Genomic DNA, 24044 nt, shown 5'->3' on the forward strand with positions numbered 1-24044 from the left:
TCTTACAAAATGTCTTGAACACTGAATTCCTACTTGTCTTTTATCTAGATCTAAGTTTAAAAGGGTATCCCCGGTTTTACATTGTGTGTCACATAGGATTTCACATTGGAATAGAGTATCGATCTGGAAACTAAGGGCCTTATTCAGTGTTTTCCAAACAAGAGATTATGTCACATAAGTAGTGGACATCCCGTCCGTCACATTACACGTGCCGTACCGCGTAGGGCACTTTAGTACAACGGATAGGATATCCACTGCATTTTGACAGATTATCTTATCCACCAAACTGCAGTCCTAAATCTGCTGATCAATCAGAAGTTCCAAACTGAGGACTAAATAATAGAGAGTGTTAGATAACCTCCCTTGTCTCCACTTTGCTAATTATTCTTGAGGCTGATACATTGCTTGAGGTTTGGAATCATCACTTTTATATGTTTGAAATGCTCTTCCCTTCCATGTTCCCTTTATCTACCTTTTCCCCATAGCACTCAAACTGGGATTTAAAATTGCCTTGCACTTGGTTTTACATATATGAGTAATTGAAAAAGTTTCAAACGAGACTGCACAGAAAATGTTTTTACATGTTGCTATGGGGTTATCTGCATTATATTCACTGAACTACAAATAGATGGATTTATTGAATATAATTTTAGATGTCATACCTTTAGAGAAAACAACTTCAAATAAGTATTTCAAAATTATTATAGTCTGGAAACAGTATCAATTAATATATTCTTTATTTTAAAGCTATACCATGCATGTAGATATTTCTTTCCTGAGCATGATATCTTTAAATGGTTTAAATTACATTTCTGCTCTTACCAGTTGTCCAGAATTGATATTTTCTTTTACAGCATACCTGTGATAATTTGGCCAAAAACTACAACCTAAAACGTATTTTCACTTCTTAAAATTCGAGCAAGTCTATCAACCATGCTTTACTGTTGTATTACTCAACAAAATCTGTATAGTGTTTTATATGTTAAGAATTGGAGCTATTTTAAACCACTTGTGCATTGCAGAGTGACCTTCCTGTACACAATCTGAACAGAAACCATACTATGGTATCAGGCAGATTTTTGGTAAATTGAATTTAGTTGGACTAATTTGCATACGTCTTGTGAATGCCAGCAATGTGAAACTGTAATGCTGTCATATGATTAGTTTAGAAGTTAATATTTATTTTATACTCCATAGGCTAATTCACAAACAAGGCAGTAATTATTCATCCGTAAAAGTAGTCTTACTCACTTTTTGAAATTCACAAATATTGGCAGTAGTATTCCAGGAATGGTGTGCCAGTTGTTGGCTTTTCAGTGTGCTACTGGCAATGGCATTTAATATTTTTCCGAATTGTTCCTCAATACAGAACTGCTGTTACCATACAGTAGTGCATTGGGGTAAGGCACATTTCCCCCCCCAAAAAATCACCACAGGGAAAACATTCCAGTGGTGAAGCCCATTTCCCTACACCCAAACAAATGTGGGAGTGTTCCATTATCCTGCCATCACGAAAGCAAATCAACAGCTATTTCCCAGATGAGAGAGGGCTTGGGAACAGATTATTTCAACTCCCAAAGCAAAAAGTGCCTTGATCCAACCACTTGCCTGCCTTGATCTCCATCTCTTGAGGAGGGTTTACAACAGTACAGTGCAAAGGTATGTAGTTCTCTTGTACAATTACAAGGTATTACATTCATTTACAATTTCTAGGTATTCTTTTAAGGATATGTGATAGGTTTAAATTGAGCTGTTTACTCTAATAAGTACAGGATTGAGACCAAAATAGCTGTGTTCATCTGAACCCAATAGTTTACTGAGTGTTTCAAATTTTTCATTAAACCTGGATATTTTTATTAAAGTATAGTAGGAGAATTCTACTCCCTTCTTAAAAATCCTTAGGCACTTGATTTTGATTTCTCCACCAAACGTCACACAGCTAGAAAATAGGGTCAACATTTGCGACATTGTCTATTCAGAATCATTGAAGTCTGTGACTGCATGTTCATACTGTATGATTTGTATGTGTTGGTTTTGGTATAGTTGTGGGGGGAATGGTGTATATTTGTATGGTGGTGTATTTGGGTTCAAACTAGCTTAAAATAGGTTTTCATTGTTGCATGAAAGATCCTCACACTGTAGCTTATCCTGGTTTACCTTGGAAATTAATTCATAAGTCAAGCATTTTGATTGACTAGAATTTCCTGGGGCTCTACACCAAGGTGTATTACCATTTACTGTGTGTGCTAATCTTGAATGTTACAAAAACTGTCAAATAATCATGTTGCGAGGGGTGGCAAAGATTCCTGAGATCCATACCCCTACTCCACTACTGATACAACCTGCATCTTTCCCTGAGCCCCAAGACAGACACAGGCTGTCACAAAGACCCACTACCTGACCTAGATTAACTTTCCTTCATTCTCTAATCATCTGTCTCCAACACTAACTCTACCCATGAACTTTTAAAGTCAGTGAACTTACCTTTACCATGTGGGATTCTTCTTCTCTAATCTATTGTGATGACAAGTAATAGATTGTCTGGCTATCTCTATCCCCTTTTTATGTTGCTACTTCTACGAGGCACATTCAGGGCCAATTCATAGGATTGCTGATCAGTGTCAGACTACTATTAAGTGCACAACTCAGAACGTTTAAATTACTTTCTGATCATTCTGACCCAATCACTCACTATTCATTTGTCTTCACCTAAAAACACTTCTCAAACGAAGGAAACATTTCCATCTTGCTCAACTGCAAATGTTTTTAATGTTTCTTACCATGGATATGAAAACTACTTTTCTAATGTGCCATCTGTCATGTCCAAGGAACACAGATTCCCTGTGTACAACAGAGAACTGGAGTTCTCCATATTATTTCTGTATGTTTGAATTCAAACCCACATTAAGGCACCCTTAGATGAAATGGGAAATTATACGATGATGTTGTCATGTGTTCAGTGACCTTACAATGAAATTTCAATAGAAAGCCTTGGGAACAAACAGCTCTGCCTGTACATCACTTTCAGGCTCAAATCCCTGCACTACCTGCCTCAGTCTCATTCAATTTTAAGAAAGTGAGTTACTTTTGTTTGATTTGATTGTATTAAAGCAATCGCTACCAATAATCTTACATCCTTTTTGTTAGAATTAAATACATTATACACACCATCTTACTGCACCCTCTGCCTTTCTGTCCTCACAAAACAGAGGGCATGGGGACTGAGCATCATGCCACTCTGTCTGAGTTTCTCTTCTGCCGGGGAATGCTCTGATTATCCACTGGCTGTATATAAACAAGCATGTTTCTTTTTTGATAATCGATTTTAAACCACTTAAGACAAGGGAGGCAGATGTGCTTACCTGTCAATGCACCCCAATGAGAAAACCGGAATGCACAGGGATCATAAAACACTTCACTTAAAAAAAACAGTTGGATAGCAGTAATACCAAGGACCAGATTTACAAACATTTTGCGCTGTATTTGTGTCACAAAAGTGATGCAACCTGCACAAAATGCTTTTTTGTTATTTACGAGATTCTTTTTGTGAGCCCTGCATCACATTTACACAGTGTAAAGTGGTACATGCGCGATGCAGGGCTCTAAAAAAGATTTATGTAGCCACACAAAGCCACCCTGCATGGCTTTGAGCTGCCTCATAAATCAGTAAATCACTGCGTCACCTTCCTCTGCCCACGGGAGGCGTTCCATGGGTGTTGTGGTGGGTTATCCCATGCAACACCCATGGAATTTGATGCTGCCCAGATTTACAAAACGATGTAAACCTTGGGAAGCACCAAATCTGTACACCTCCCGAGGTAAGGCGTAACAAGGAGAAATAACTTCCTTTCTCCTCGTTTTTTTCCTCTTTCCAGAATGAGGAAAACGCCTTTTAGGATTGTGTTTGTACAGGAAGGTGCCTTTTCCTGCAAAAAACACAATCTGCATTGGAGGGATCCTTGAACTATGATGCCAGGGTGCCTACATTGGCGCTAGGCTACCAAAACTGAGCCAGCGCAGGAAGAAAGGACAGGAATGCACTGTATTGTTTAAATATGGTGCCTTCTTGCCCTTTCACTTTGGCGTAGGGCAGCACAGCAAACTGCCTTGCTGCGCTGCCCTATGCCAAAATGGCATAAATTAGGTCCTGAGTTTCCAGTGTAAATCTTGTTTGCACTAATAAGTTGCCTAAAAGGGACACAAAGCAGTGGGAAGCACTGCTTTGCATTACTTAGCATCAAGAGGGCGTTACATGGACGTTCCATGCAGCCAACCATGCTTTTTGACGCATAACCCTATCTACTAACAATAGTAGACTGGGCATTTTGTCAAAAATTAACACCACTTGAATGTAGGCGTCAAAAGGAGAAATGTTTTCATTTCCCCTTTCTTTTGCGACTTTGCATGTGTGCTGCAGATGCAAAGTAGGAAAAGTTTTAAAAGTTGTCTAGGCATAGTATTTGGTACTGGAAGGGAAACCTTCCAGAACAAAACCTAATATAGACTCACACACACACCCTGCACTGGTGCGCAAAGATGTGTGTGGGCGCTTGCCAGCAAAATTCTGTACTGCTGCTAGGTAGAGGGCTGTAGAGTGTCATATATCTGTAGTTAAGGAGCTCTCCTACTCCCTCCCTGTCACACAACACAGCACAGCATTTTTGGCTGCTGCGCTGAGTTAGGTGACACTTTAGTAAATCTAGCCCCAATTCCGGCATTTTTACACCCTAAGTAAAATGTGTTTATGATTGTGAATATGTGACCTTTGTTGTCTCCTTGGTCCCCTAGGTGCCTGCCTACAATCCCCGTATCCTAAAACTGGCCTTCAAGGCTACACAATATGTGCCAAGACACATTTCTGGGTGGCTTCATTAACCAAATAGCAAGTCGCACTAAGCCTTTAGGTTGCTAGAGTATTACCGCAGGGGTGGAAAGGACAGAATATCTTATTTGCACAGGTCCACTTAATATTTTCTGTCATCATATGCAACACATTGTATTGGAGAGACAAGCAAAAAAACACATCCTCACGTAACTGTGTGTCAAAAGGATATCCAAATGTTGTGACAGGCCAAACTATTCATTTGGAAAATTGATCAGCAGTGCTTTCAGATCTATTTTCCACCGCCATTTTTCTTCTCCGCATGAGCTTGAGAATACATTTTTAGTGAACATGCACTGCTGTTAGTCATTTAGCTTGGTAATTATTGATGCAGGATAGATGAGCAGGGGGCTTACACCTGGATTTGTATGTATCTCTTTAAGACCTAATTTTCACCCTGTAGATTGCAGGACATTGGCAACCAGATAATGTTTTTCTCTGGTGTCTGCATCTATGACCTACATTCTATCACAGAGGCATATCCATATTTCCAACACACTCCACCTTACACCAATATTTTTACCCATCCATATTAAAGAAATGTTATTACAAATGTCAGTCTCTTAAATGTATATGTCCTTCCTAACCTGAGGTAGTGATAAAGATGTGAGAATATTTGAATGTGAACTTGGACAAAACACTCAAAGTTAAACTGTATATGCTACTTAAGGAAATTTCCAACTATCTCATTTGTTGGCATGGAATAACCCACAAAGCAGAACCCTAGATTCACCCAGTCAATTAATTTTTTTGCATTGTAACTTCGGATTTTTTTTTCCAACTTTATTATGGAAGTGAACACCTGGTGCAATCATCCTTCGTCCTTGCTATTCTATGATCCATTTAAGGTGGAAAACAGGCCGATGTTGCTTGGCTACTTTATGTTGGTGCACCGGTATAGGTGATCCAAATATAGAACAAAGTATCATGTGCCTGTTTTGTACTCCTATGTTTTAGGAAATAAGAAAGAATGATTAAGATGGAAACTGCCAAGTGTTGGCTTGAGACTGGAAAAATCAATGGATGCTACTGCGATTTCTTATTGTAGTTGAATCAATGCACTAAAATAAATTGGGTGCAACATCCCCTTTAAGCCTAGAGAAAACAACACAAATGAAAACCTAACATTCTTTTAAACCAAAAATATACAGATAAAGGTAGCTGTGTTTTTGTAAAATGCACTGTACAAAGTGCAAAACAGAGATAATAAGTCTGATATGTTGTTTACACCAATCCATTGATGTCAATATTTCAACATATAATATTCAAAATGATCTAGTTTAAAAAATGTTCGATGAGAACTAAGTTAATTATTCAAAGTTAAGGTCCAGTTTATGTTTCAGGTTTCGTGAGCTCAAAAACAGCATTGCTGCTCTAATTCGGACAATTAGTTTTTTTCCTTTTCTGTTATTAAAACCAACAGAACACTTTACTCAATTTTCGTTTATGAAAAAATATCTATGATAAGCAGCAGTACAAAGAATGATGTTTGAGAAGAAAGCAGCCAGTCTACCTAGATCAAGGCAATACGTTAAAGAAGGTTTTTCTAGTTTTCTTTTAGCGCTGATCAAATTTCAAAGAGCAATATTACTACTTGGATTTGGATTTTTTTAAACATCTGTTGCATTCACCCTAGAGAAACTCTTAATATTCTTACACACGTTACAATTTATTTGATTTTATATATCAAGGCACAAATTAACCTTCCACTTGGCCTCAGATATAAATAGTACTTTTACAAGGATGACAAATTTTGACTATGAAAGGAGGGCTTCCTTTCAGTTCTGTTCACATTGTGGACATAAAATACCGCATAACAATGCAGTTTTTGTAATAGTATCTAATAGAGCTAGACAAGTTTGTTGTTTTAACAAACAATTTTGGGGCAACTGGTCATGATCCTACAATTCAGTGTCTGCAGCCACTGGTCTTGCAACCGTTTACTGTTGCCACTGACTACTTATCTAGAGCCCTCAGTGGGTCACTTAGACTACTGCCCTTTAAAAAATATCTCAGAGTTCTGAAATTGTGTGGGTCAACACCAGATGCTGCTGTGGCAGTGAATCTGAAAATATCAATAAAATTATAGGAACCTTTACACTGGCAGCTAAATGTACCAAACATTGTATTTCCTTGCAAAATAGATGGGTGCTTCCGGAAAAAGTATTTATTCAAAACAGAAAGATGAACTCGGGTACCATCTCTATTAGATGGAGTGTTTTTTCAAATGAAATGCAACAATCCACCACTAGCACAAAAGCATATGTTTCCACAATGGTTGTAATACTGTTTCATGTTGTTTAAATATAGATGTTTACTTTAAAAAAAATACAAAAAACGTCAAGTATATCCTCAAAAAAGTGAGGATTTTAAGAAATATTATGTTGGTGCAATCCTAGCGATTTTGATGCAGCCCATAAATATAAGGAATCAATAATTTCACATTTTTTCACTGTTTTTTTTCTTTGACCATTTAAGCATTTAACCACGTGCTCTATGGTCAGGACTCCAAAAGGCCCTTTTCATTTTTGGTATAACATTTTACAGGGATTTACGGTACAGGTAATAAGTAAGAAAAATATTGCTGTTCTCCCTGGCGGTAACAAATATTAAAGAACAGACATAAATACAATATGCCACTTCTGGGACCTTCCTGTAGCACAATACAAATAAACCAAGAAATACTGGCAACAAAATGTATAAAATAACACACCCCAATAATTCATTTGGTCGCGCAATCTGTGTCTTTCCTTTTGCGTGTTTTTATGTAATTCAAAGGCAGGGTCAAAGCATCAAGAACCACAGATTGATTTTTCAACATCTTTTTCCTGTCCCAAATTGGGGTGGCGGGGGGCAGTGTTGGCACCCGTCTGCACTTTAAACAGTGTCCTCATTGCAATTGCATCCTCTGCTGTCAGCACAATGTGCTAAAGAAAGGCAATTTTAACAGTGCAGGATACTTTTTTTAAAAAAAAAAAACGTTTTCTTGGTAAAAAAAATGATTGTAGGCACTCATGTTTCTTTTGAGGCTTTCATCTTGTGCATTTACCCATCATTGTCAGGCTTGACGTCCAGCATGGCATGCAATTCCTCTGCTGTATATCCCAGCAGGCTTTGCAGGTCACATACAAAACGGTACACGTAACGTTTGCCAGCTGTCTTGTGGATGATATTTTTGTCATAGTAGTAACGTAGGCCGCGGCTCAATTTCTCATAGTTCATTTTTGGCTTATTTTTCCTTTTACCCCACCTTCTTGCAACCTAGGAAATGAGACACCAGCATTACAAATTGAAAGTAGTTTCAAGAGATGGTGACACACACACACACACACACACACACAAACACACACACACTGATAGTTAATCGTCAAACATTCTAGAATGAATTGTGTAAAGAAATTGAACATTGTTTCAATTCATTGAGGATATCAAAGTCATTTTCATACAAAGTTGTTATATCCTTATGCTTGCACTTAATATGTAAGTACCTCCATGTTGCATCTTTCAATTCTAATAGTTGCCTAGCAGTGTAGAATGTTACTCTCTTGGAAGCTCCAGTGATCAGTTAACCTGCTGGAGGCTGATGATGAGAGACGCTTTGTGAGGCTCCTTGGTGCTGTACTCCTTTACTGGAATGAATCTACCTTTAACCCTACCATTGGACTGGACTACCTTATTCAAGAACATAACATAAATTGGCGACGAGCGGGCAGAGTCAGCACCCAAGAACCCATTTCTGAGTGCATTTCTTCTGAAGGCTTCAACTACTGGACCTCACAAAAATTCCAGCAATTCCTCTCCTACTCATTTCACTATTTACTGAACCCTTTATCTTCCATTTCGCATGGGACTCCTCTACGCCTTACTTTGAACTTAACTGGCATACTGTTTTACGACTTGGCTGGCTCATCTATTTTTATACCTGGATCCGACCCTGCCTTTTATACTTGGAATGGACCCTGCCTTTATGCCTAGAGTTCAACTGGATATTTACTTTCATCATGAAGGGGTCCTCATTCTTCGTTTTGCTTTCATTTCATTGCTATTATCGAGGATTTTGGTCAAGCTGCAACTTATTTGTGATCATTTGACTGCTTTTGCTGTCACGTTTGTGCCCCTTCACACTGTCTCTGTGGGATTTTTTCAGAAACAATTTGACTTGACGATTTTCAGTCCCGATTCATTTCGTAGTTGTATTGCGAATCCTCACAAACGCATTCAGCATTTTTTAAAATCTACTCTGCATTCGACATTTCCCTACCATGATTTCCTGGAACTTTGAGGACCAGATCTTCGACTTTCTCTTCTCTTGGATTCTTGATTCAACTATTCTACGCTACTTGCTGATGTCACACATTGAGCACGTCAGTAAAGCTACACGTCATGCATTCTGCATGGTCATGTTGCTTAGGCGCTGCGTTTTTTAGCAATGCCACACTCTCATATGTCCATTCCGATTCTACGTTTTGTGCGGTGATGCGCATACCCTTCAAAGCTTCCTAGCAACGCTACATTTTAAAATAAAAGGAAAAACTTTTTCTTTTCTTTTCTGCATTTTGCGCGGTAATGCGCACTCCTCTTCAAGATTTGTTTTCTTCTGCCTTTCATTGATCCTGCATGTGAGGAGACTTCTCATTTTGAACAACTTCATTTTGTGAGTAGTTTAAGCGCAATATTTTTAGCAGAATTTATTATTTTCATTGCAGCATTATTCTTTTTCATATTTATAGTGTGGTCATATGTATTTTTAAGAACAACTCATTCATTTGCATATTTGTGCATTATCATTACCTTACACTATTTTACTATACTGTGTGTTTAACCATTCCTTTTCAGATATGGCTCTTCAAACAGCTATTCTTCCGGCTCCCTTCCTTTTTGAACCTGGAATTCCAAAAATTAAATGGAGTCAGTGGTACAAGTACTTTAATAGTTACTTAATAGCCGTTGATGGAGTAAAATTCCCAGCTGTCAGAAAAAATGCGATGTTATACAATTGCTTAGGATCTGAAGGTCAAATAATTTTTGATCAGCAACCCCCCATTGTTCGTCCATCTTCAGATGATTGGAATGAATTTACTGAAGCCGTTAGTAGATTAGAAAAACATTTCAAGGACGAACCCAGCAGTATTGTAGAAAGACATTAATTTTACACTCGTAAACAACATGAACATGAGAACATTGACAATTTTGTAGCTGAACTAAGAGTACTGGCTTCTTCTTGTGAATTTGAAGGTCCATTAGATCAAATTGTTGTAAACTGTTTTAACTCCAAAGTTCAAGAAAGAATTCTGGGTGGCAGAAATCCATCATTAGCAGCAACTTTAGTAATAGCCAGAAAGATTGAACGTTCAGTGTTAGCTTCTAAAGCACTAGGTAAAACTAAAAATATTGTCAATGAAGCAGCAAGCAAAATCTCACAAAAACCTACTTTAAATTCTTCTCAGTATAACAAACCTTCTTTTTATAAGTCTGATATAAAGAAGTCAGACAGAATCACTCAGTGTTTTAGATGTGGTTCTAAATCTCATTTAGCCAATACACCTAATTGTCCAGACTTTGGGTAAATGTGTACTAATTGTAAAAAGTCTGGGCATTTCGCGAAGGTTTGCAAAAGTAAATCCAAGGTAATGAGTTAAGACACTCAAGATTTGAATGTCTCCTCAGATGTACATTCTAACAATTTTCAAGTTAACAAAATTCTGTTGTCTGTTGATATGTTACACTCTTCTTCTCATTCTGCGTAAGGTGATCCTGTTTGTGATATTAAAATTGGCAATGTTCTCACCAAAGTCACAGTTGATTCTGGTTCCCCAGTAACCAACCTTTCAGTTACATTATTTTTTAAAAGAATGGAAAGACATTAAATTACTTCCTCCTGACATACGCACAGTAGCGTTTGGAGGTCAGGCAACTGACATGATGGGTTATTTTACTGATGATCTCATGTTCAAGGATAGATCAATTCATTCTAAAATGTATGTAGCCAAGAAAGGATACAATATTGGTTGGAGAGATCAAGGCAAATTTGGAACGGTGTGAGACCTGGTACGGATGTTCCTATTTCTTTCTTCGATGCCATACATGTTGAAGCTACTTCTTTAGAGCAAGTTATTAATAATGTCAAACTGTTTTTGAAGATAATCTTGGTTCAGTCAAAGGATTTCAACATAAAATTTTCCTCAAACCTGATGCTATTCCAGTAATATACAAAGTAAGACATGTTCCCTTAAGCATCAGAAAAAGGTTGAAAGGACACCTCCAAAAATTGTGTTCTGATGGAGTTATAGAACCCATTGATTCTTCATTATGGATTTCTCCCATTGTCGTAGCCATAAAAAGAAATTGTGATGAACTTAGTCTCTGCATTGATTTGAGATCCATAAATAAGAATATTCAAGTTGATTGCTTTCCATTACCACGTATTCAAGACACGTTAGCTCAATTAAAGGGCACTAAAAGTTTCTCTACTATCGATTTAAGGGCAGCGTATCATCAAATAGAATTACACAAGGATTCTAGAGATTTGACTGCTTTTAATACTCCATTGGTGTATTTCGTTTCCTTAGAATGCCATTTGGACTTGCGTCCGCAGCATCAGTTTTTCAAAAATGTTTGTTCCGATTACTAGGTAACATCAACGATGTACTTGCCTTTCAAGCTGACATCTTAATATCTACCAACAATGTTCAAGAGCATCTTGTTAAATTAAATCAAGTCCTGGAGATTTTGGAAAAACATGGGATGACAGTCAAAAAACAAAAATGCTAATTTTTATTGAGTGAAGTTGAATATTTAGGTCATGTAATTTCTGCTACTGGCATTAGACCCAAACAAGATCTACTTAAAGCGATTTGTGACTGTGCCCAGCAATCTGGTAAGGATCAATTAAAGATCTTTCTTGGGTCTAAGTGAATACTATTCAGATAACGGAGTACAATTTGTTTCACACAATATGAAAAGTTTTTTAAACAACCTAGGGGTTAAACATCTCGCTACTGCCCTCTATAGTCCACAAGGAAATGGTTTAGTGGAGAGGGTAAACCGTATTTTGAAAGATTCTATTTAACTTGCGTCTTCTTCTGGACTACATGTACAAGATGTGGTGAGTGATAGAGTTTGGTCCTACAACAATACCCCGCACTCCACTACAGGCGTTACACGCTTTGCTATGTTGAGGGGTAGACAATCCTTCAATGAACTTTCTCCTGAATGGGTCATTGCTAATGATGGTATTCATGACCACATTCCTGACCATGATCAGGTAAGATTAAGAGTGAAAGAGAGTTAAGCCAAATCTAAAATCAGGTATGACAAAGCCAAACGTGTTAAGGAGGAATGTTTCACAGTGGGTGAATGTGTCCGAGTACGGAGACCATTAAAAAAAAAAAAGGGGTTCAAAATTTTATCCTGAGACTGAAATTGTTAAAATTAGTAAACATGCAGTCATGATCTTGGGTGGAAAGTGGTGGAGAAAAAGGAGTGTTGCTAAAGTAAAAGATAGCCTTGTCAATTCTAATGAATCTCTCCATAATGAGAATTCCACATACGGTGTCAAAAGAAAGACTAATTGTCCTTTTAATGTGAATGTAACAGTAGATTCTGAGTTTGTACAAAACAATGATTGTTCACAAATGGATGTTCAGAATAACTGATTTTTCTAAGTCTATAGATGAATTTTCTGCTGTCTCTGAGCAGATGAATGTGCAGGGAAATGTTTTGCTAGAAAGAGATTCAAAGTCAGGATTAACTTCAGAAACATTAACTGAAGAAGCTACAAGTAGGTTTGAAGATTCAGTTGTTCAAATATTATGGAAATGTCACGCACGAGACAAAAGTTCAAGCACAAGTATCTTGAATATTATATCACTTAATGTTTCTCTGTATTGCAATTTTTATATTTTCATTTTAGGTTATGTTTTTACTTCACTTTCCTTTTGTTTTTGTTTGACGGGGGAAGGTGTGTTATATCCTTATGCTTGCACTTATTATGTAAGTACCACCATGTTGCATCTTTCCATTCTAATATTTGCCTAGCACTATAGAATGTTACTCTCTTGGAAGCTCGAGGGATCAGTTAACCTACTGGAGGCTGATGATGAGAGACGCTTTGTGAGGCTCCTTGGTGCTGTACTCCTTTACTGGAATAAATCTACCTTTAACCCTACCATTGGACTGGACTAACTTATTCAAGAACATAACAAAACTCTTGATTCATCTGAACCTTTCTTACATCTTTTAAGTAGCCTTAGTCAGGGTAATTGTGTGTTGGGTCTTAAAAATGAGACAGTATTGAAATTCACATTAGATGTGACAGAGGTTCACATAAATGCATCTGGGAGACCCAACATTTGCTTTGAGACTCACTTAACATAGTGTAATCCCCAAAATCTATAAGATTAGAAAAAAAAGATCCCTATCCTTTTTTAATTATAAAGCTCGTCGTATCTGGTATTGTGATATGAAGTCGAAGTACAACTATAGCTTACATCGCTGTTTGATATTCCAGCATATCCCTCTATCCAGGACTACCGTATGCAACCTCTGAGACTGAGGACTTCAGGCTGTCGCTATATATATATATAAGAAGGGCGACATTGTGGCCCAATACAAATCAATCATAACCTCTACATAAAATATTTGTACTTGTCTGTCACTACAGCAATATTTTGTGTATTCCTATTATGTCAAGATCTCTCTCTCATCACAATGATATTTGAAGTTCAGCCAATTAAACGAGAACAAGGTGGAAGGTTTAGTCTCACTTACCTCATCAGGGTCTGAGAGCTTGAATTCCCAGCCGTCACCTGTCCAGCTGATGAAGGACTGGCATGATTTGTCAGTGAGCAACTCGAGCAGAAATTGCCACAGCTGGATAGGTCCACTACCTGGGAACACATACACCAATAACAATTCTTAATAATTGGTCACCTGAGGATCCTTTATCCCAAACAAAACATAGCGCAGGACCCTAATATCTAACAGGTCACCCTCAAAGACCTCATCTCACTTGTTTGTTAATGGGATTACTCCACCATTAGCAATCCCATCCCTATGTCACCAAACTCCCTGGTGAGTTTGCTTTCAGCCGAAGGATAAGTACCACCACTGCTACACATAGTGATATTGATTATCCAATTACCATAGACTCTCAAAATCATGCAATAATTTAGTTAGTGTTAACTTTTTTCACACGCTCTGTCAATTCACCATAATAGACACGCCCCTGTAAACCCAGTGACAAAAGAAGAATGTTGGGTAGGACAGATTGATATGATGTAGAGAAGTGAGATAGTGCTCATATAGTCCGAACCTTTTACTACTATTTATAATTCTAGAAATGATTTTGGTCTGTTCTGTTCACTTTTCCTACACTCCTTTGCTAACGAAGATGGGTGTGTAGAAGCTTAATGGTTGCATTGACTTTCCTGAATACTCCCCTCCAGCAAACCAAAGGTTTTCTGTCCACCAGGTCTCATGATGCAAAAAGATTTGCACACACACTTTCCTAAAAAAATTGCTAACTGTTGTTCAATGCAGTACTTTTAGTCTAGTCCATTCCTCAATACCACTGTTGTGGGGAAATGCTGCTAGAAGTAGATGGTTGTATGCCATTATGGTGTGAGCTACAACATTGGAAAGGTGCTGTAGGAGAGTAGGATCTGCTTCACATGGGTACCCCCACTTTTTGCTGATGTTTCACTGTTTTTTTTACCTTAGTCTGGCCGTGGCCCTGCTAATCAGGACCAAAGCCTAGCTGCTTCTTCTCTAAAATGGTTTCCATGTACATTAGGTACATATCTAATTGGATTCTGGAGTGCCTTATAAGCTCCTAGTATATCGTATACTATGTACCAAGGGCATAGGTACCTCAAAGGCCTACCAGGGGCTGAAGCATGTATTATGCCACCCCTGGGAAACACTCCAAAATGGCTCCACGGGTCTGCTACTGCAGCCTGGGTAAGGGTGTGCTTGCAACCCTTACAGTGGTATAGGTTACCTATATCACTATCATTGCACACACATATAAAACCTATAAGTCACTCCTATGGCAGGCCTTAACAATCCTGAAGGCAGAGTGCTTGGTTTTTATGTGAGAGGGTGCCCCTGCATGAGCAGAGCCCCTCTGCAGCAGTCGGAGTAGCTCCTCTGATGCTGTTTGTGGTGCAGTCTGACCATATACTCTTAAGTGCAATATAACCTCGCTGTAAATGCTAACTTTGGGATGGCTGCACGGAAACATGTCGTGTTTGGTGCCAAACACTTTGGAATACTACCCCCATGCCAGTTCTGGCGGCGGGGGTAGCATTCCACCCTTCTAGAGGGAGAGACAAGTTCACACTAGTTTAACCTGGTAGAACTTTCTTAAGCCCTGGCATCACAAAATGGATGCCTCTACCACAGACACGGGTCTGGCCTCCTGCTGCTGACCGAAACGCCGGCAGGAGAGGCCTGGACAGTAGGTTTCCTGTCCCAGGGAGGTGTAACCATCTGCCCAGACAGGCAGATGTGTATTGGGGCTGGGCGGGAGCACTCTCTGGTGCTTTGAAGTCCTGCACTGGGGGCACACTTGGTGTCCCTGTGCATAATCCAGTTCAAACCGGTTGCAGGGGCTACCTGCCCTTGCTCTGGTGTGAAACTGGACAAAGGAAATGGGTGTAACCACCCCTCTTTCCAAACCCTCCCATAGGTGAGTCCCTAGAGTATGACCAACCCCCAAACTTAGTATAAGTATGGGAACCCAGTCCTTGCGACTTTAGATTACTCTGGACAGAACTCTGCAATATATATATCCTCGACCTTCGACGTTCTATCCAGACTAGAAGACTGAAGAAATCTCCCTTGGAGTCAAGGAGTGACTCCCCTGCTTGGCAGGCACCAAAGAAGCAACTGTCCGGTCTGCAATTCGGAAGCTCCCGCTGGACACCGAAGTCTCTGCATCACCAGAGGTGGATTTCCTGATATCCCGAGGCTACTCTGAGTCCACAGCAAAGCTGAGGCCCGTGGCTATCGTGGGTGACGAGGAACCGTGACCCCTGGGCACTGTATACTATTGCTGGTACATCAACTTCCTGTTTATCCTTGAAGTTCTGCTTTGAGCACCGAGTAGCCCCAGCCTTGAGCACTGACTGCACCGAAGATCTCTGCCCTCCACTCCACGAGTGGCCCGTGGGATGGGTTCCAGTGTGACCGCTCGAGGCTCCTTCGCGATTGCTAGCCTGTTAGCTAGTGGGTCCCCACAAAGGCAACTCCTCTTCTGCTTGGGCTTTCCTGGTTACTCCAGACGTGCCCTGACTTACCCTCACTGGGTGAGTCCCTCCGACCTTGCTGGTCTGCACCAACGTCCTTCTTCTCTTTCCATGAGACTTGCCGTTGCCAAGGCTTGTTGGGTCCAATCTGGTCGCCGACACCGCAGAATTCGACAGACTTCGTGGGACAGCCCGAATCCGGCTTGTGGACTTCGTTGACGCCTCCTGGAACTCGTGGCTGAAGAGTCAAGACACCTGTTAACTCACCTGAAGCACCCGACATCTGTGGGCATTGGTCCATCCTGCCCTGGGTCCCCTCTGCTTTCAGGTTCCTTCCATCCTAGATCCAGGCTTGGATCTCTTCGGACACTTCTTTTCTTCACGGCAGCAGCAGTTCTTCGCCGGCTTCCATTGTAATCGACGACGTGACCCGACACCAAAAGACACCTATGCACCCGGCTTCCCTGGGTGAGGTAACAAGTACTCCGGGGCTCCCGTGGCTGCTAGCCCTAGAACTTCTTAAGTCCAAAAGGGTTTGGTCCTGACTTGATTCTAAGTGTCCCTAATCTTTAAATTTCCAACCGCGACATTGCCCATAGAAGCAAACGGGAACCCGCGGTTGTGTTTATACACTGCACACGGCCCCCGTGGGTCCCCTGTGTCACTACTGTGGGTTGTTCCTTGGGGTCCCAGCGATTCTACAGGCTCTAGGCCTTGTGTCTAGTTCAGTTGTGGTTCTTATACCACTTTATTGGTATATGGTTTGGTACACCCCCTAGGGCCCAAACGTGTATTTGTGCTATTACTGTTGATTGCTAACTTGTAAATTAAGTACTTCAAACTCTAGTCTAATCAAGAGACTAGAGGGGTGTGTTTTATCTTAAATACATATATTTTAAATATATACCTGGTGTGGCTGTCCTTTCATTTGATCATTCAAGAGATTATAGACTAGTAAAACAAGCTGCTTTACATTCCTTCAAGACTTAGCCTGAAGGCTGCTCTCCATAGCTACCACAAGGATAACTTTCAATAAAGGTTGTCTTTAACCTATTCACCATAAGGGGTTGTTTGGACTGATACAAGGTGCCCACTAGAACTAGTGGACAGCATATATCAGGCGACCTTCTCACAGGTGCTACATCATTACCTGCCATTACATCGCAGGAATTCTATCTTTGCAGATACACTCTTAATAGTCATTTTGTACGTGGGGGGTAAACAATGCAACCACACACCCTGCCTCTTTTTATTTTTGCATGTCATTTATGAAGTTTATGTCTGAAGGTATATATACATATATGGAAGTCGCCGGTCGGTAGTTGTAGTTAGCACCATGTTTACATAGAAAAAGAGATTTTTGACTTGCCTATATCTCTGTTGCTGTTTGACGAATCTTCGCAAAAGTTCCCAAAAAAGTGTGCAGGTAAATCTTGTTACGCATAGAAAGTTCCATTGCAAACTGAATGTCCTGGGGGCACCCACAGAACCATGGCCTGGCCCGGGGGATGGGGTCCCCGTGGCCAAAAATCGGTCCGGGAGAAGGGGTCACCGGGGCTAAAATCGGCTTGGTGAATGTATCAGAGACAACATTAATGTTTTGAACTAAACAAAAGACAGAAAATCTCCAGTTATAGTTAGCACAGCTAACTATGACTTCCCCCTGGCCATGCACTGCTTATGACCTCATATATAACGTCACTCATGACATGTTCTATGATATCATTTATGACATCACTCATGAAATCTCAAATGACATAATTGATGACATCACTCATGACATTATACAAGATTCTTCTGTACACATTGCTCCATAAGCAAGTATGGCGTTAGAGGTCTGAAAGTAAGTACAAAATAGTGCAGAATAGTATGAAGCATCATTAATGCCATCACACATACAACCCCCTTAGGTGAACCAATCCTGTGACATGTGTAACAGTCAGCCTATACCATACACTTCATGGGTAGCCAAATTCATATTAACAATCAACCACAGATAGATGGGTAACCCCAACTGCACACCGTGTTCAATCTGTATGCAGCTGTACAGAGAAAACTTATTTCCTTCAGATACTCAACTTCTGTTACTTGACTAATGTCCTACTACGATTATTTGTTACATGCCTTTTCCTGTATCAAACCCTTCACAGTCAACGAACCTATAGTGAGAAATGAAGTGACTATGAGTAGAAAAGTGGGTACTGTCATGAGAAATACACCAGAGTATTAGAAAGAATCTACTAAGAGAAGTGTTCACTCTATGCAAAACTTGTCCAAAGAGACCCTATTCAGTACCAATACCCAAGGTCTGAAGGTGCAAAAGGTCGCACTACGGCAGCCTTCATAATGTGGTGAACACTTTACATATAGCCCATTTTCTGAAGCTAAACAAGCACATGTACATAGGTTAGCATATGGCGCACACAGTCTTCTATGTTATGTAGACTCCAAGCCTGCTTACAATATTGAGTGTCGACTAAGTAGAATCTTTTCCCTGTTAGAAACATTTTCTGCAGAACCAAAAAACGTGTGTGGAACATGCTGTACGCAAGTTGTCCTGTAGGCCTGGGCGGAGTTCACAGAGTTTGGAACTCTGTGAAGTGACCCAAAAACTCTGCAACGTTAAGCAGAGTTTGATTTGCATATCAGCGGAGTGGAACCGACTGGCGTTCATTTGAATGGGTGAAGATGTTGCAGGCACACTTGGGTTTTATTTTCATGGACTTCCGGCCCCAGAATGCATCATTGATATAAACTTACCTGTGTGTGATTTTTTTGCAATAAATTAAGGGAAAAATTGGAATGTCTTCATGTTGGCAGTCACTTGGTAGCAGATAGCCTTTGAAGAAGGTCTCTGCTGGTGCTGGATGTACCTGACTCTTCCCTGAGTTGAAACACACCGACAGGGGAGTGTGCCCTGCCCTATGGGTAAAGTGTGGACTTAAATATATATATATAAATATATATATATATTTATATATATTTATCTATATATATATTTTGTCATTTGAGATGTCATCAGTGATGTCACTGACCATGTCATGAATGATGTAATATGTGACATCATCAGCAGTGCATTGCGGGTGCGCGAGTTATAGTTAGCAGAACTAACTAAAACTGAGGAATTTCTATGGTTTTGTATGAGTGAAATGGCCCGCTAACTATAATACCCCTGAAACCTATGTTTTTTTCTGTGAATTTCTAAGGTTTTTTAAATGCTCATTTCTAACTATAATGTCTCTAAAACCTATGGTTTTTTCAGTGAATTTCAAAGCTTTTTTAAATGCTAATTTCTAACTATAACGTCTCTGAAACCTATGGTTTTTTTCAGTGAATTTCAAAGGTTAGTAGTTATAGCTATTTTTTTGTACTGATTTTCTACAGTTTTTTAACTGTTTATTTATGAATATTTTATTTATTAAATAACGTTATTTATTTTTCTGAAAATTGCACAAAAAAAATAAAAAAAATTAAAACTGAAATATTTATTACTTTTTTTGTTTTCATGTTTTCATTTTTTATTTGAATACATTTATATTATTTTCTTTTTACATTTTTTTTCCAATTTTTTTTCGGAGTTGCGCACTCAAAACGAACACATCACGGTGGGTGCGCGGATTCTAGCCACCATTTTAGAAAAGTCGTGAAGGATCCGCGTATGGTGTGCGATGGCTGTGTGTTTTTCAGTAACATCATATACATATAATATTGCGTGATGTGCGCAATTGGTATGCGACTAGTCCGCGACTTCTGCTCCCCCGCATTCGCGACACATGGGCATTATGGTACGAGATGCTTGCGCGGTGGCAGGTCCCGTGTGACGTCATATAAATGATGGGACGCGCAAGGTGCATGACTCCAGCAAAAGAAATTATGTTCCAAAATGATATGTATGTGTCTTTAATATACATATAAGAGATTATCGAAGATATTCATAAAAATAATATATTTGTACTTATAATAAACGTATATTATTTTTAAATATATATTCGCGGTCGGGTTCACGTATCGTGAGCAGAGAACCAGGTCAGCAGAGCTGCTGTAGAGCCAGAGAAACCAGGTCAGCAGAGCCATTGTAGAGTCAGAGAACCAGGTCAGCAGAGCTGCTTTAGAGCCTAAGAAGCAGGTCAGCAGGACTGCTCTAGAACCAGAGACCCAGGTTAGCAGAGCTGCTCTAGAGCCAGAGACCCAGGTCAACAGAGCTGCTCTAGAGGCCGAGAACCAGGTCAGCAGAGCTGCTGTAGAGCCAGAGAAACCAGGTCAGCAGAGCTGCTGTAGAGCCTAAGAACCAGGTCAGCAGAGCTGCTCTAGAGCCAGAGAACCAGGTCAACAGAGCTGCTTTAGAGCCAGAGAATCAGGTCAGCAGAGCTGCTTTAGAGCCAGAGAACCAGGTCAGCAGAGCTGCTCTAGAGGCAGAGAACCAGGTCAGCAGAACTGCTTTAGAGCCAGAAAATCAGGTCAGCAGAGCTCTTTAGAGGGAAAGAACCAGGTCAGCAGAGCTGCTCTAGAGGGAGAGAACCAGGTCAGCAGAGCTGCTCTAGAGCCAGAGAACCATGTCAGCAAAGCTGCTCTAGAGCCAGAGAACCATGTCAGCAGAACTGCTTTAGAGCCATAGAACCGGGTCAGCAGAGCTGCTTTAGAGCCAGAGAACCAGGTCAGCAGAGCTGTTGTAGAGCCAGAGAACCAGATCAGCAGAGCTGCTCTGCAGCCTAAGAACTAGGTCAGCAGAGCTGCTCTAGAGCCAGAGAACCAGGTCAGCAGACCTGCTGTAGAGCCAGAGAAACCAGGTGTTGGACTTGGCCCTTCTGGCAGGTTCACCCCTAAACTTTTTGCTTTTACTGGTGACCTGGTGGTAGTGTTTTTTGGTTTCTGCTTACTTTACCGCTGTGTCCCAGGGTAAAGTGCGTGCGTGTAGTGAGGTTGGCCTGCCCTCCCATAGGAATGCATGGGGGATCTGAGTGACCATGTTAGTTCCTGATGCGTGGGGAGTGCAGGGCCGAGTTTGGTATGTGCGGACTCGTGTGATGAAATGCTGCGCGATGATGTGTGCGGCGTCAATGTACCTAGTGTGGAAGTGCCACTTCTAGAAGTGGGCACTTCTGTGTGCAGTGTGAAATGTGTGCCTTGTCTGGCGATTGGCTGGCTGAGGTCATGTGACGGGCTAGGAAATCCCCAGAGTCAGGAGGAGTCACCCAGTGGTGAATAGGGAGATCAGCAGCCAGATGGGTGGGCGGAGTACACCTAGGACCTGAATAGGGCTGAGCTTTCCCCACACAATGCTGGCTCCGCCCCCTGTGGTGCGACTGATGACCCTGGCCTGCTCTCTGAATAGGGAGAGGGGCTGAGCAAAACCAAGTGCTCAGGAACCAGTTGTAACTGATTCGCCCCTCCCCTGCACCTTGAGACAAAGGTAAACCTGTGTATAAGAAGGGGCTGTGACCCCATGTACAGTGTTCTCTCTTCTGATCCTAATTTGAGGGGGGCCTGCTGCTGCTGGGCGCCAGGAGAGACCGCCACTGGGGACTGCCTCCCTGCTGGAGGGCCCTGTGAGCTGGCCCCTGGGCCCAGTCTTCGCCCCCCTGCACCTGAGAACTTTTCCTTTACCTGCCTTCAAGCGCCTGGGAAGCGCTTACCTGCCTTCAAGCGCCTGGGAAGCGCTGTGTCTTAATTTGCCCCTTTATTGCGAGGAGGGGTCTCCGTGCATTGCCCTGGCAGCGCTGGGCTGCGATCGTCCTTGAGGGAACCCCCAGGATAGGGATTCCCCCGCTTATTGCCTGGTTATAGCGGGTGCCCACCCCGCTTAATTAATTATTTCTATAGCGGGTGCCCACCCCGCTTATTTCCGCCTATTTATACTTTAATACTAAGGCGGGAGCCCACCCCGCGCTTCGGAGAAAGCAGAGAAAATCACCGCCGCAGCCGGGCTTCAGCAGGAAGTCAGGCAGCCTCGGAAGGGACGTGGGCGTGGCCAAGCACAGGAAGCAGACGGGAGCCTACCCCGCGCTCCTGCAACGAAGCGGAAGAAGCCAGCCGAGTACAGAGGAGCTCCCCTGAGTGAGGAGAGCCCCGCACTGAGAGAACCACCCGGAGGAAGCCAGCGGAATCCGGTGAGTGGTGTCGGGGGTATTCCTGAGTCCCAGAGGGGGACTCCACCGTAGCGCTGCCGGTGTCTGGGACCTGCGCCTTAACCCCGGTGAGTGGGGCTCAGCCGCGGGGTGGTTGGGGGTGTGTCGGTGCCCGCCCCCCTCCTAGCAAAGTCCAGGCACTGCGAGCGCCGTGCTCGTTCCTCCTTCCCGCTGCCCCGCCTGACGGTGGGCAGCGGCAGCCCGTGTGGGAAGAGGTATTGTCTTAGAGTCCAGAGGGACTCCAACATACAGTGGCATTTGTTTTGCTGATAAGAGCGGCCCCGGAAGGCAGCGGGCCGCTCCAACGTTGGCCCCATTGTTTGTTTAGAGCCTAGAGAGGCTCCAACGACGCGGGGGCAGAATTGTTTTAGAGCCCCGAGGCTCCAACGTCGGGGCAGTGTTCTTGAGCCCCTGAGAGGCTCCAACGTCATTCTGGGCAAATTGGTGTCTTGAGCCCACGAGGCTCCAACGTTTTGGGGCATATTTGTGTTCTAAAGCCCACGAGGCCCCCCCTACGCGCTGCACAATTGGTTTACAGGCACAATGGTGCCCACGCTCATTTTCCCAGCTGCCCAGCACTTAGTGGGCGTTACAAAAAGGGTCAACCCAAAATCACTGGGACCTGGGTATAGAACAGTATAAGAAAAACTGGTCCCAGTACATAACAGAATGTACAAATAACATTGATAAACATTTAGACAGACACTACAGAAAGTTCTAGTGGTATTTTAATCACACTGAACAAGCATAGGCATGTAGCCAATTCCAATCTTTAGATACAATTATTAACAAAGATTACTGAATGTGCCCCGAAGCGGGGAGAAGAGGGAGGGAGGGAAGAGATTTGGTGAGGTTAGTGATTGGGTGTGGACTTTCAGGGAAGAAGTGAGCACTTAGTGGGCAGCTGCAACGTGTAGGCTGTGCCCTTTTACGCTTTGGTTGGTGCAGCCTGCGCAGTCTAGCCCTGACTCTGCTGGACAAAGGGCGTTTGAGCCCCTGAGAGGCCAGTTGGCCTGGAGACCGTTTACCGGTGTTGTGCCCTCCCCTAGGGTACCTGGTGACTTTTATATATGTGATTTTGCGCCTGCGCAATGCCTTTATGCTGTGTTTATTTCTAGCTGTACCTATGCGTAGGAGAGGGTTTTTCCGAGTATAGGTTATGCTGATGTGTTCATGATTCCCTGCGTAATATTTTCCTAAGGTGGTTAGGGTTGCGTAGGTGGTACTTACCTGTTACCAGTGGTTACTGGTTGTGCGCTACATTTTCTAATTGGTGCTACAGTGATTATATGTGCTATGTTCTAAAGTGATATTTCTACAACGTGCTAGTTCCAAAATTGCTTATTCCTCACAGTGGTCCATGAGGCCCTGTCCCATGTAAATGACTCCCTTGTAAAATTCTGCCCAGTGCCACTTGGCACAGTGTAAATTGTGTGAATATTATCTAATGTGTTTAGGTATAATACAAAGGCTATTTTTATATAATACCTTGTGTGGAGTTTCTTTTGTGGTGGGCCTTGGGTGTTGTTGCTGGGTGTGCGCGCAAACGCTTTACACATTGCCTCCGGGATAAGCCTGACTGCTCGTGCCAAGCTACCAAGGGGGTGAGCAGGGGTTATCTTTGGCGTGTAACTCCCCAGCCCTGACTAGAGTGGTGGTTTCTGCCTGGCTTTGGCGCAAGCCCTAGCCAACCAGAAATCCCATTTCTAACACCAGGTCAGCAGAGCTGCTTTAGAGGGAGAGAACCAGGTCAGCAGAGCTGCTTTAGAGCCAGAGAACCAGGTCAGC

General features: G+C 41.8%; 1 protein-coding gene across 1 annotated transcript in view; it reads right to left on the reverse strand.

Annotated features, from left to right (window-relative positions):
- Positions 1-7028: 7028 nt before the first annotated feature.
- The window catches only part of ETS1 (ETS proto-oncogene 1, transcription factor), a 368683-nt gene continuing 351667 nt past the window's right edge, over positions 7029-24044 (reverse strand). The window contains exons 7-8 of the mRNA XM_085647182.1: positions 13652-13770; positions 7029-8143 (exon numbers count right to left, since the gene is read on the reverse strand). Of these exons, the coding sequence (XP_085503308.1) occupies positions 7928-8143; positions 13652-13770 (335 nt within the window). The 3' untranslated portion in view covers positions 7029-7927. The remainder of the gene's footprint in view (positions 8144-13651; positions 13771-24044) is intronic.

Source organism: Triturus cristatus, chromosome 3_2 (assembly GCF_964204655.1).
Source record: "Triturus cristatus chromosome 3_2, aTriCri1.1, whole genome shotgun sequence".
In the NCBI taxonomy this organism is placed as follows: Eukaryota; Metazoa; Chordata; class Amphibia; order Caudata; family Salamandridae; genus Triturus; species Triturus cristatus.